The sequence below is a fragment of the Xyrauchen texanus genome, chromosome 28 (assembly GCF_025860055.1).
Source record: "Xyrauchen texanus isolate HMW12.3.18 chromosome 28, RBS_HiC_50CHRs, whole genome shotgun sequence".
In the NCBI taxonomy this organism is placed as follows: Eukaryota; Metazoa; Chordata; class Actinopteri; order Cypriniformes; family Catostomidae; genus Xyrauchen; species Xyrauchen texanus.
Window position 1 is genome coordinate 19962204 of NC_068303.1, and position 13128 is coordinate 19975331.

The window sequence follows — 13128 nt, forward strand, 5'->3', positions numbered from 1 at the left end:
CATCATCTCATCTCCCATCACAATCAGTGGTAGTAATGGACATAGTAAGCACAGGAATGATGATGAGCTATGCAGACAAGGAGGTTACCTTAATCAGGTTGCTCAGGGCCAAGTAGCATGCAGCCAGCTGACAGACCCGATGCACAAAGCTCTTCCCAGCACCCTGACCATCCCAGAGCCCATGTGCTCTTCCTCTCAGCCCTGCCAGTTCAGACTCTCTAGAGCACATTTCCTCCAGCAACACCTGAGCATGTGCAGTCAAGGTCAAAATGCAAGCAGGGATCACAGGGAAAAAAGAGGAGGAAAGAGCTTTTGGCAAACTCCTGATGATGTTAGGTAGTATTTTAGTCTGTTACCATTCATTTTTATTGCATCTTATTTCCATATAATGAAAGTGAATGGTAACTGAGGCTGTCATTGTGCCTAATATCCCTTTTTGTGTTTCATGGAAAATAAAGAAAATCATACAGGTTTGGAAAAATAAATGACAAGTAAATTATGAAACTTAAATTTTTTTTGGTGAACAATCCCTTCAATACATTAGGGCCCAAAAGACCACCCAAAACAAATTTCTTGCTTCTTTTCATTAGACAGAAAAAAAGAGCACACTGTGAAACTGTCAGTTAGGCAGACACAGTTCATGATAATAGAGTCTATCATGTTGGGTGCACTCTGGGGATAAAGGGATTAAGAGGGAAAGTGGGTAAAAGCAGGGGAAGTGGAGAGGGGAGGGTATATATAATCACTCAGAGGACCTCTATACACTGTATAGATACAGTGTTGGAAATGTAATTGCCAACAGAGCAGACAAAAGGGCCCATCAGGCGATAAAGCTGTACAATAGTAGAGATGAAAGTGACAAGGCAAAAATAGAAATATTAATCTTTATCTTTCAAACCTCTATTCTACTTTCATATTATTTTGAGCTTGTATTTAGGAGGTGTTAGTGTTCTTTGAATGCATTTGGAGAGGGACGCTGCTCTGAAAATAATTATTTACATCTCAGCTTAATCCTCTATAGTGGCAAAAAGCCTGATTCTGCAGAATCAAAACTGACTGACGGTTTGTTTCATTATCTCTAGCAGATACTAACTGATTTAATTGAGCTTTAGTACAGCAAAATCCACAGCCATAGTTGATTTCATCTGATCATTTAATTAAATGTTGGATACAGATGGAGTAGCCCTATTTAAGCAGTTGGATTACGTTAAAAAGACATGGTACTGTACAACAGGAAAATGTTGCTGTTAATACAAGTCTCCATACGTTTAATGGATAATATAGTGATACAAGTAATAGATATAAGTAATCCATTAAATGTTTGTTGTCCTCCTACTAATGAATATAAGGCCAGAGAGGACAGAAATACAGCAGATATGGATTTCATTCAGTGAGATCAAAGCTCTTTCAGTAAATATGACCATGTTTACACCTGGCATTAAGATGCATCTCAGGTGTTTCGATCGTGGGTCAGGTGAGACCCATCACTGTTTACACCTGTTCGACTTATATGTGTCTCCTGTGACCACTTGTGATCAGATTTGCGGAGGGACTCAGATTTCATAACGACAGACATCATTCAATAATTACTGTGTTACTGCATAATATTAAAGCATAAAGTCTCTCCCAGATGCAGCTGAAATTACATCTAAGCACAAATACAACATTTGGAGCAGAATTATCAGAATTTTAGTGGATTTCCTGTATTACCCCGAGTATCAGATGTGTGCGGTTTTCATCTGTCTCGCTGCATGTTGATATCAGACACACTGAAGGAGATCTGTGAAGTTCTCGTGCTGTTGTATGTATCCGCTTTTTAAAATTTTGGGGGATTCTATCTCGTACAGTTATTTCCTTTTAAAGCTGCTCATAATCAGTGAAGTTTAAACACTGCAGCCCAGCTTTTGATTGACAGGTGAGGGGTGGTGCTTCACTTCTGTCCGGGATGAATCAGGACGCATAAGCGTTTATACCTTAAATGCAATGTGGTCACATGAGTTTTTGACCACATTCGTATGTGGTTTTTGTGATCCAATCACAAAACGTTTTAGAACCCATAAACATGTATTTAGCACTGACCACATGAGATCGGATCACCTGAAACGCATCTTAATACCAGATGTAAATGGTAATCTCGGAGTACCTGAAGTTTGGAGAGCTGTAGTCTCTTGGCAGGCAGATCGTGTAGGCGAGCACTGCTCTCCTGTACACTGATCTCAGTTCTTTTCAGCCAGTCTTGTAGGGGTTCCACACTCGCCTCAAAGTCCTGCATCTGACACTGCAAAACCTGAGCACACACATTATTATTCTTATTTGTAATTGGATGGCTTCTAGATGACTAAATACTGATTATAAAGTATATAGTTCCAAATCTAAAATCCGACTGGATGAGCCTTGTTCGAAGCTGTTGTAAAATAGCTGATATACACAACCCTTAAAAAAATAATAATTACTGTACCACACAGCTTCTCCTGGCCTTATGCTGCATTAAGGATTAGCTATGTAGTATTCTGCAGTGTGACTAGGGATGAATAAAAAGCTGTTCAAAAGACAATGAGATATGCAGACATTTCTTAGAAAACAAACACATTTACCTACACACATATACAAGCACACAGTTCAGCCCTACCTGTAAGGCCATCTCTCTTCTCTGTAAGTTGTCCATCAGGCTCTTCCAGTCATCTTTGGCTGTGTTTGATTTGGCACTGATCGCCTCCACTCTGTCGGCAGACAACACACTACTAAGCTGCTCTCCATATGATAGGATGGTGTTTAATCTGGCCTGGCCCTGCTCTTTGTCACTCATGAACTCCTGTGGAGCAGAATGAGCAAGACATCACCAACACAGACAAGAGTAGACTATCACAGATCACAGGGTAGCAAGTGCGATGAGTCATGTCCAGAGATTGTCAGGCACCCAGCAGGGATCTCCTACCATCTGTGAAGCGAACGCGTTGCCTCCTTTTTTCCCTTTCTCCACTCAAACGGTACAGATGCAATTATGTATGAACCAAAGCATGTCTGCTGCCTTGTTGCTGGTTCAGGGCAGTAAGCCATGCGGAAACATTGTTCCACATTTTAGATGTCTGCGATAGTAAATGAGCAGCCTGCATTTCTCTTAAACCCATCTTATTTCCTGCTTCTGTGATTTTTCTATTCTCAGTAACCCTGTTAGTCCTCTATTTTCGTATCTCAAACTTCTTATTGTAGGTGCCGATTAAGGATGGGCATTTTAATAATTTTGTCGAGTCAAGGACTTGACTGTTAAATCTTCGTCCGCTGGTGCTTTTCAAGTGTGGGGAAGCACAGACTATTTTTATTTAGGTGTCTGCAAAGTTTCTCCCAAAAACTGGTTAAACTACTACACAAACGGTGAAATTTCTTAACAAAAATTATTAATTCCAAAATTGATGATAGGGATGTGGGATATTTTACACTTTTTATTCACTAAAATATAAAAATTCACCATGAGTGATATTTTATAGATTATTTGTACATACATATTTAACTTGTCATTGCAATATTTCTAATGAAATTTTAGGGGAAGTCATGCTTCCCATCTAGTCTTAAAGCAATCATCACTTTCAAGTACACATCTCACTTTCTTTAGCATGTTTAAGACAGTGTGTACAATTTTATTAGTTAAACTTTTAAAAACATGACTCAAGATCTCAGCAATTAGTTGTGTTCCATCTAGCTGTTTGAAAGCTGTTCTATGCGAATACCCTCTAATCTTTCCTGGGTTCTGAGCGCTGTTGTTGCCCTAAATAAAAAGCCACCATTATCAGTGTTGATGCAAATTGCTGTCTATCAGAATGCAAGATACTGCCTTTTGGCCTGTGTGTGTACAGTTGCCCCTTAATTTCAAAACGTTTAAATGTTTGAAAAATGTAAACGACTAATCAAAGTCACCATTTGTGTCCTCAAGAACTCGTGCTCATCACTAGTAACTATAAGTTGTCTAGGCCTACACAGAATCTGTGCTGATCTGTGGCATTTCTCTTCTGATTTAGAGAAAAATCTGCAGAATTCTAAGGAATTACTTTAAATATGGTAAAATATGTTAAACAGAGCAGAGAGTACTATTACACTCTTATTAGTAGCTGAAAACTATTTAATTAGCCCAAATATTTAATAAACCAACATCAAATGGAGGGAGATCTGTAGATATTTATGAATGACGGTTATTTAAATTCTGCAGAAATCGGTGTAGATTTCTGCAGCCGCAGATTCCAATAAGGCCTAGAGCAGTTATGTCTCTTTCATCACAGCTATATATCATTACTGTGCAGTTCCCTGTGCTCTCACAGGTTTTCTGCTGTGCTAATTGGAGACATAAATAGCCACTCTGGCACATCCTTGGCTCAATGGTAGCCTCATAAACTGGCTCATGGGACCTGAGAATGGGCTGTCACTTTGTCAAATTTTGGCATGACAGGTAAAGCAACAACCTTCTGTGGCCAAACTGGCTATAATCCAAGAATTTTTAATCTCGCCCAGCCAGGATGTGCCCTCCTGGACAGGGAACTGTACATTCCGCTCACCTGGATCCTCTGTAGAGCTGTGGAGGCATCCTGGATGCTGTGAGGAGAATCAAAGCATTTGGCAGTGGAGATGTTGGTGTTGACCATCCACTGACGGAAGTCATATAGAGCAGAACGGAAGCGCTGTTCTAGCAGTTTCTCCTTGTTCTGACACTCCCGAGAGGCACGCAGGCTCAGACTAGAGAGATAGAGATAAAGATACACATAGGGGTATTAAAAAAGGGAAGAGTGAAAAAAGGGGGGATGGGGGTTAAAATGTGTGCGTGGAGGGGGTTGATAGCGCAAGGTGAGCAGACATCTGTTTCAATGACAGGCTCTCTCAGAGAGAGAGTTTGGGTTTCAAAAGTGAAAGCGTAGCAGAATCTGTACATAAAACGCTAGCATGTGTGTGCACACAAATAGACACACATGAAAATGTATTAGGCCAAAATGGACAGTGGAGGCAAGATAAGCATGTTTTTTGCCCATGTTTTTTGCTGCAATACAAAAGGCATACCTTTTTTAACGAGGCAAAGCCTGCTGTCATGACAGGTGCTCTCAGCTGAAATGCTCACTTGAGATGCAGCAATATGAGGTGCACTATATATTTCAACCTTTAATTGCACAGAATTGTATTTGTAAGAATGTATAACTTTATTCAATTAAATAAAACCTACAAACTAAACAAGCCTACAAAATAAACAAACTACAAAACGAATGATTGCATTTCAAATTCCACAAAATCTTGTCCTGATTATATTTATAATTTATTCTTGATTATTATTATTACTCATTCCTTTAGGAGTTACAGTTATAGTTAGTTTGTTGAACAAGGAGGAAACTTGTCATGGCCCAGTAATGGATGATTTTGTTAGATGGTGTGACTGCCTTTCTGAGGATAAATGTATTAAAGACAAAAGATATTGTAATTGATTTTTAGATCAGGCCCTATTGCCCCACAACCAACATATAGAAAAGGTCAGGCAGTAGAATGGGCAAGTAGTTATAAGTATTTGGGAACTATTATTGACAATTAGTTGAAATTTGACAAACATGCAGAGGCAGTGTGTAAAAAAGGCCAACAGTGCCTCTACTGTCTACGGAAGTTTTCCTCTTTTAAAGTCAGCTGGACTCTTATGACCATGTTTTATAATTTTATATCAGTCTTTACTTAGGGCCCAAGCACTGAAAGTGTGGAGACCCTATTGTTCTTCTAAGGATTATTATTATAATTAGGGCCCAAGCACCGAAAGTGCGGAGGCCCTATTTTTAGGGCCCAAGCACTGGAATTAAGGAGGCCCTTTTATTCTTCTAAGGATTATTAGGGTCCAAGCACTGAAAGTACAGAGGCCCTATTGTTCTTCTAAGGATGATTATTAGGGCCCAAACACTGAAAGTGCAGAGGCCCTAAGTGTAGAAAGGGCTCTGAAGTGCCACCTAGAAGATGGACATGTTCGGGGGGCTTTGTAGCACATCCCATTTGAGCTACAGTCACCAAACTTTGAAAGTATATTGATCTCATCAAGTCGGACAACTTTTGCACTGACAGCCATAAGCTCCGCCCAACAGGAAGACTTATGTGTACCTGAATTGCTTAATATTTTTTAACAATAATGTCAAGACGGTGCAGATTTAAAATTCTGAAGGGATTCATGATAACACATGATAAATAGTGTTGCCATGGCAATGCACTAAATATAATTTTTCCTTTTTATGTATATTCACAAGTTTTTGAGGTTCTTGGCATGCTTGAATTTTCATGATATTATGCACACACATCAGAGTTGTTGGCCACTAGGCCTGGACACAACGTAAAACATGAGCATGGCTGGGGAGCTCTGTAGTGCCACCTTTTGACAAAAGTGGGCTCAGTTTCTTCTACGGTCACCAAACTTGCTACATATATTGTTCTCATCAAGCTGGACAACTTTCAAAACTATAGTCATTAGCTCCAACCCATCAGGAAATTGCAGGCCCTAAACTTTTACAAATTCTTCCTAGGAGATTCATGTGACTGTCACCAACTTGCGCACAGCCATTTCTTTTTTCACAATTCGAAAGTCACGTGAACAAATGATACTGTTATCGCTGTTGCTAACTTTAAAACTAGCGGGTTGATGTCGCATCCAGTGATGCTAGTAGTGACGATTCTCCCTGAACAATCAGTGATCTGCAAGATTTTGACATCACATTTAGTATCGGCTCGGCACGCTTGGAAACTCGACCGAGGTGGTACTACAAATGTATCAGGTACCAGGTACTACAGTGGAAAACTCCCAAAAAGCTAGCAGAGTCGAGTTGCACCGTGCAGTGGAAAAGCTCCATTACATACTGTTGCAGTTTACTGTCCTCACTTGGAGCAGTTTTTAAAGGTGAAATTTACATTTACATTTCTGCATTTGGCAGACGCTTTTATCCAAAGCGACATACAGAGCCCTTATTACAGGGACAATCACCCTGGAGCAACCTGGAGTTAAGTACCTTGCTCAAGGACACAATGGTGGTGGCTGTGGGGATCGAACCGACAACCTTCTCCTTAACATTTATGTGCTTTAGCCCACTACACCACCACAATGTTTTTTTAAATAAAAAAATCTATAGAAGGTTAAGTTTGTTGTAATGAAGTTTAACTGCACAAAAGTTTTTTTTTATATAAATAAAATATAATAAAATTATCAACAGAAATTTTTAAATACTAGAAAATCAAAGCCCTTTCTGTTCCAAATTTTAGGTCGAGTGGCAGTGTGCTGAGACGCAGTACCATAAATGTCCAATAGAGGACAGCCAAGCTCCAAGTTTTTTTTTTTCATAAAATGCAATAAAGGTGGGAGAGAAAGATATAAAATTTGGGATCTAAACAAAACTAATGTTAGAAACACCTCTCCAACCACATGCGAAGTGACAAAATTTGATAAGAATAAGTAAGTTCTAATGCACGGTTGCATAAAACACCATAAAAAAAATTACATTTTTCACTTAATGTGTGATTTTCCACTTCTATTAGCTAAGGGAAACCGTTAAAGGATTTACTACAGAGAGCAAGTTTTACTGTCTACTGTTGTACCATGTACCATGGATACAACATGTCCCTACCTAATTTCAGAAGATCGTAATTGTCCCGACCAATATTTGGGCAATTTTACCACATAGAACATACTGTATACTATGTTTTTATTTTCATTTAAAGCTACATTATGTAAAAATAAAACTGCATGCGTTTAGCTGAAGGACATTGTTTTAGTAAAGACGTAAGTGCTTCGGCTCTGCGTGGATGTATGTGTTCGAGGCATTGGCGTACACATGGATCCAGGACATCTCATCAGCGCGAATGGACAAATAAATAATGAAAAAAAGGAATAGACGGATATCCAAAAACATGTCATCTGAGCAGATAAGAGCCATATCGTATGGTGTTGTTTTGACTAATTGGAAAGGTTGATGTTTTGAAATAAATTATATTACAAAAGTTAGGCAACATATGTTAACATTAGACACAATGATTGTTAGTCTGATAAGGACAAACGTTGTAAAGTTTTTATAACTGCAGGATATTCCGGCCATATAGACTAAGATTGTATTTAATTTATGGATTGTCGTTGTTACCAACCAGTGGTCAGCATCATTTCAAGACTAACATGTCCTTGGCAAGCCTAAGACTAAAGGATTTTTTTTAGTAATTATATAAATTATTGCCGTTACCAAGAAAAATACACACGTGTGCTAGCAAGTGAATTACTGTACCGATTACAGTATAATTGTAGTATTTCACTATACACACACAGACGTGATTTACACACACACAGACGTGTGTGTATGTGATTACACAACAATATATAAACCATATCAATAAAATATCTTACCAGATGAGTAAGAAAAAAGCCATCTCTGGGTCGTTTTAAATACTTTCAGATCTCTGAGATGTCAGCACCTCTGAAATGCCAAGCCGATGTTGATTCGTGTTTTATTACGAAATCTGTCGCTTTCCCTTTTTGCTCTGCTCTGTTCTGGGTTTCTTTGATTTTACAAATTGATTCCCTGGAGGTTTGCCATTTTGAATGATACATGGTCAAACTTTCAGCTTCAGCTACTCCTACATGTGCGCTACAGTAGCTGGATCATATTTTCTCTGTGTATGGATATGATGGCCGAATGACATACTGTATGTATATGCATAAAAATTCATAACGATTGATATTCTATAAAAATTTTATTTTAAAAAACATAAACATAAGTGATAACATAAAAATAGAGAATCGGTCGGGTTTTTTTCACAGTTACCCCATGTTTTCGATGTTTTGGATAAAATGGTTGAGTCCAATACTTTTTTTTTTCTAAATTCCATATCAACAGTTTATTTCAATTTTATCATCAAATGGTACTTAAATAATGCATTCATTAAAACTATAAAAAAAATGAAAAAACATTATTTTTCAACATAATATTGTATTATTTTTATCAAATGAAGTGCTTTTTTACAGAACCTCACAGCAAAATCCAAAATACAACATTGGAGTTACTAATGTCAAATAAAGGGCTGCATAACAGTACATCACAGATGTGAGATATTGCTTATATATAATACTATTACTTTAGATTTATTATTATTATTATTAGTAGTAGTAGTAGTAGTACTACAGTGAATATTACATAACTATACAGTAGTGATCTATTTCTATCGTACGTTTTTTCCTTTAAATTGAGCTTTTATTTTGGCTGAACTTTTATTTTGAAATGTTTCTGTGTTATGACGATAGCTTTTCAATCTGGAAAAGCTGGTTGCTACTTGACTCAAAGTGATTATTAAACCACAAAAGGCTGATATTTAATTAAATAAATACTATATGTAGCCTGTACGTGCCTCGCACTACAAACTGAATTAGTGCTCTGCTCATTGTTGTCTGCTAAAAACAAGGTGCCCAATGCTCATGATGGTGTTTTCTGTGTATGAGTCAAGCTGCCTCTAAAAGGTATGAGCACTGTGTGTCTAAGTTGTCACAACACCGGTTCCACACATCCACAAACACTCACATTTGAAGCGAGCAGCACATGCAAACTAAATATTTATCTCATTAAATCACAGCTTTTGCAGTTAAATAAGCTCACTAGGACAAAACGCGAGTTTAATTTGTTCTCTGAATATTTTGCGGAATGACATTCATACGTCAGATGGTATCAGTTTTCTGCTATCGGAGCATTTTTACGAACACAAGTACAAGTACATAAGCACAGTATCGGACCGGATTCTGATACCAGTATTGGTATCGGGACATCCCTAGTTTTTACAGAACTAAAAGGGTACCAATGATATTTTTTTATTTTTTGTTATTGTAGTTGTTATTAATAATTGTTGTAACATTATTCATAAATTATTTGCTTAATATTTTGTAACACTTTTTATTGTACTGCAATGGTCCATGATAGTGCCAACTAGGATGTGTTCTTGGATCAACATCTTTTGTTGGTCCTGGAAAAAAAAACATTTGGACAAAGAAACAGTCCTAACCCTATCCCTACACCTAAACTATAAAAATTGGGAAATTATACCTTGATAGGAATAATGTACAAACCCTAACCCTAAGCCTAACCCAATATTAACCCTTAATCTAACCCTAAAAACTGGTTAATAGAAATGTTGTTTCAGGACCAACAATTATGTCGCTCCATGAACATGTGAACACTTGGTGAAATAACGGTCATGGCATTGCAACATACTGTATGTCCTTTAAAATGTTCTACAAAATCAATAAAGATGTTGAACAAAATTCTACATTTTAAAAAGTGTGCATGAATGTAAAAAAAAATTAAAAAAATAAACAGACACGTACAGCAAGCAGTGGAGACATTTATGGAGTAAGCAGCTATGTGAGATAGATTGTCTGCAAAGTATAAACACATTTTTCATGGAATTAAATGTTAAAATAAAACGGGTTGTGACCATTTGATCTGAAAACTTTCAACCCTGTGCGTAATGTGTGGATGTCCGCACTCACCTGTTGTGTAGCTTGATAAGAGCGCTGACTCTGTCCGACTGAGAACCCAGATCACTGGAAAAGCCACATAGCTCATTGAGCTGCGCCTTCAGCTTCTCCTCCATAACTTCAGCTGTCTGAAGCCCCTCCAGAACACCCTGACACACACACACACACACACACACACACACACACACACAGCTGGGGTGAGTGTCAATGCAGAGACCACGCTTGACGCCCGAAATCTCATTAATAGGCTTGAGGCTCCTTCTTGCTTGCACACACACACACACACACACACACACACACACACACACACACACACACACACACACACACACAAGCACTAACACATAGCTCCATTCAACTCAAAGGCAGAGACAGAACCTCTTACAAAAGCATTTCTGTTATTCAGTGAGTCCAGGAAGCCTTCCCACTTCTTCGAACATGACTGAGATTACACAGAGCCAAAGCTGTGCCTCTCTCTCTATTTACTTCCAGCCTTCCTCTGACCCTATCTTTAAAAAAAACAGAGGGAAATACTTCCCTGACTTCCCGCTATAGAACACTTCCTCCTCCAATTTCTCTCCTCCTCTTCCTTCTCTCTCTCCTCCCTGTCTCCCACTTCACATACAGCAGTTCACCCTCTCTTTCACACTCTTCTGCAGCTTTCTTTCACTCCTCCCGCCTTTGACATGTTCTCTCACTTGCGTTCTCACTCTCTCTCTCTCTCTGTCCCTCCCTCCCTCGTCCTCTCACTTTCTCCTCCTCCTCTCCCTCCCGGTGTGAGTCAGCTGTCAGATGTTGAGGAGCCTGAGCCGCGCAAACGAGCGTATAACACAAACAAGTCCGGACACCGGAAACAAGGGATGAGAGAAAGTAAAAACGAGGGAAACTGTGAGGGGCTTGAGAATGACCACCATTAAAAAGAAAGAAAAAGGGGAAAAAAATTGCACTCCTCTTTCAATTATCTAAGCAGCAAAAGGAAAATGGGAGTAAAAACAATCTCAGCAGCAGGAAAGCATATTGTTTCACGACTCACTTATACAGCAGTTTATGAGAAAGTGGGAGAGCCAGATAGAGAGAAAACAAGGAAACCAGAAATAGAGCTGTAACTGTCCTTTCTACATTGTACACACGTTTATAGGCCATTCTGTGCCCTTTAATGGATATAACCTTGTAAATGAGCGTGCGTTAGGAATGAGAAACGGATGAACTGTGTTAGGCCTACATGAGTAAGAATAGGTAAATGTTTGTGCTGTTGAATTTACAGATGCATGTGTTTGAGTTAGAGCTTACATAAACATAATTCGTCATATACTCTAATTAAATACCTTTTACCTTATACACCCCCTCCTTCCCGTGCTCTTATCTCTCATTACCTTGGCGAGCGTCCATCCCTCAACCGCCGCAGCTCCGCTATTCCTCCGCTCCGCGCTGCTCAGTCCTTCGCTGCACTCCTTCAGTTGTACCTCCAGCTTCTCCATTTCTCCCTCTAGCTGCGCTGTCAGTCGCGTGCGCTCACGCTCGACCCCTGTCGCCGCGGCCACAGCCGTCTCCAGCGCGTCGCGAGCTCGTAGCGATGCTCCCTCCCACTGGTGCAGGGCTCGAGCCAGAGCCGCCACCTCTCCATCCATCAGCTCGCAGCCCGCCGCCGCCGTGTGCCTTCCAGCTCTCTCCGCGCTCAGCCGCACGCGCCGCAGCCGCTCGCGCCCCTCGCACGCGCCGCGCTCCAATAGCTCCTGAAGGAGGAAGGGAGGGAACGCGTGAGTGAGAAGGAGAGAGGGAGGGTAAGTTGCTACGGAAACTGCGGCATCAGTCGCTGCCTGTCGCCGCTCGTGATTCTCACGGCGGTCTGTTAAGCGGCAAAACTCCGTCCTTCCTCACATCGGCTCCAGGTTTCTCACTCTTAAGAGAATTAACGCTCCTCTTCACCTGTCTCTCTCTCTCATTTAAATATCTCTTAAAGTTGTCATACATGACTCTCTACTTTCTCCACCTCAGTGTAATTTTTTCACATCCCAATTTTAAGAATTAATTTATTAATTTATTTATCATTCATTCATTATTATTATTAATAATAATGTTGTATTATTATTTATTTCACCAATCATACAAATTGGTCACCAAGCATACAAAAATATGATAATAAAACGCAAAAAAACAAACAAACAAAAAAAAAAAAACAGTAAAAGTAAATAGTTCTCTATACAAAGTCCTGAATATTTTAATAATAACTATGTGCAGTAGCTCTTTTCTATATTAAACAGATGCCATTTACACCCTTTAATCAATGCATACCTTGGGACTTTAGTGACCCGGGACATCATTCCATACCCTATACCTAATCCATTTTTTGGAATTATGCCCACACCTCTTTAGTTTTCCTCAACCCTTCTCTTCTGAATAGTGTAAAACAAAGAAAAAAATAATATATATAACAGCATAATTACCAAAAGTGTACAGGTGAAACTCGAAAAATTCGAATATCGTGCAAAAGTTCATTAATTTCAGTAATTCAACTTAAAAGGTGAAACTAATATATTATATAGACTCATTACAAGCAAAGTAAGATATTTCAAGCCTTTATTTGATATAATTTTGATGATTATGGCTTACAGCTTATGAAAACCCCA

At 39.1% G+C, this 13128-nt stretch overlaps 1 protein-coding gene across 1 annotated transcript in view; it reads right to left on the bottom strand.

The window, feature by feature from the left end:
- LOC127622487 (nesprin-1-like) overlaps positions 1-13128 on the bottom strand; it is a 173528-nt gene that overhangs the window by 99548 nt on the left and 60852 nt on the right. Inside the window, 6 exon segments of the mRNA XM_052096589.1 lie at positions 89-244; positions 2144-2287; positions 2630-2812; positions 4545-4722; positions 10514-10650; positions 11875-12234. Coding sequence (XP_051952549.1) covers positions 89-244; positions 2144-2287; positions 2630-2812; positions 4545-4722; positions 10514-10650; positions 11875-12234 — 1158 coding nt within the window.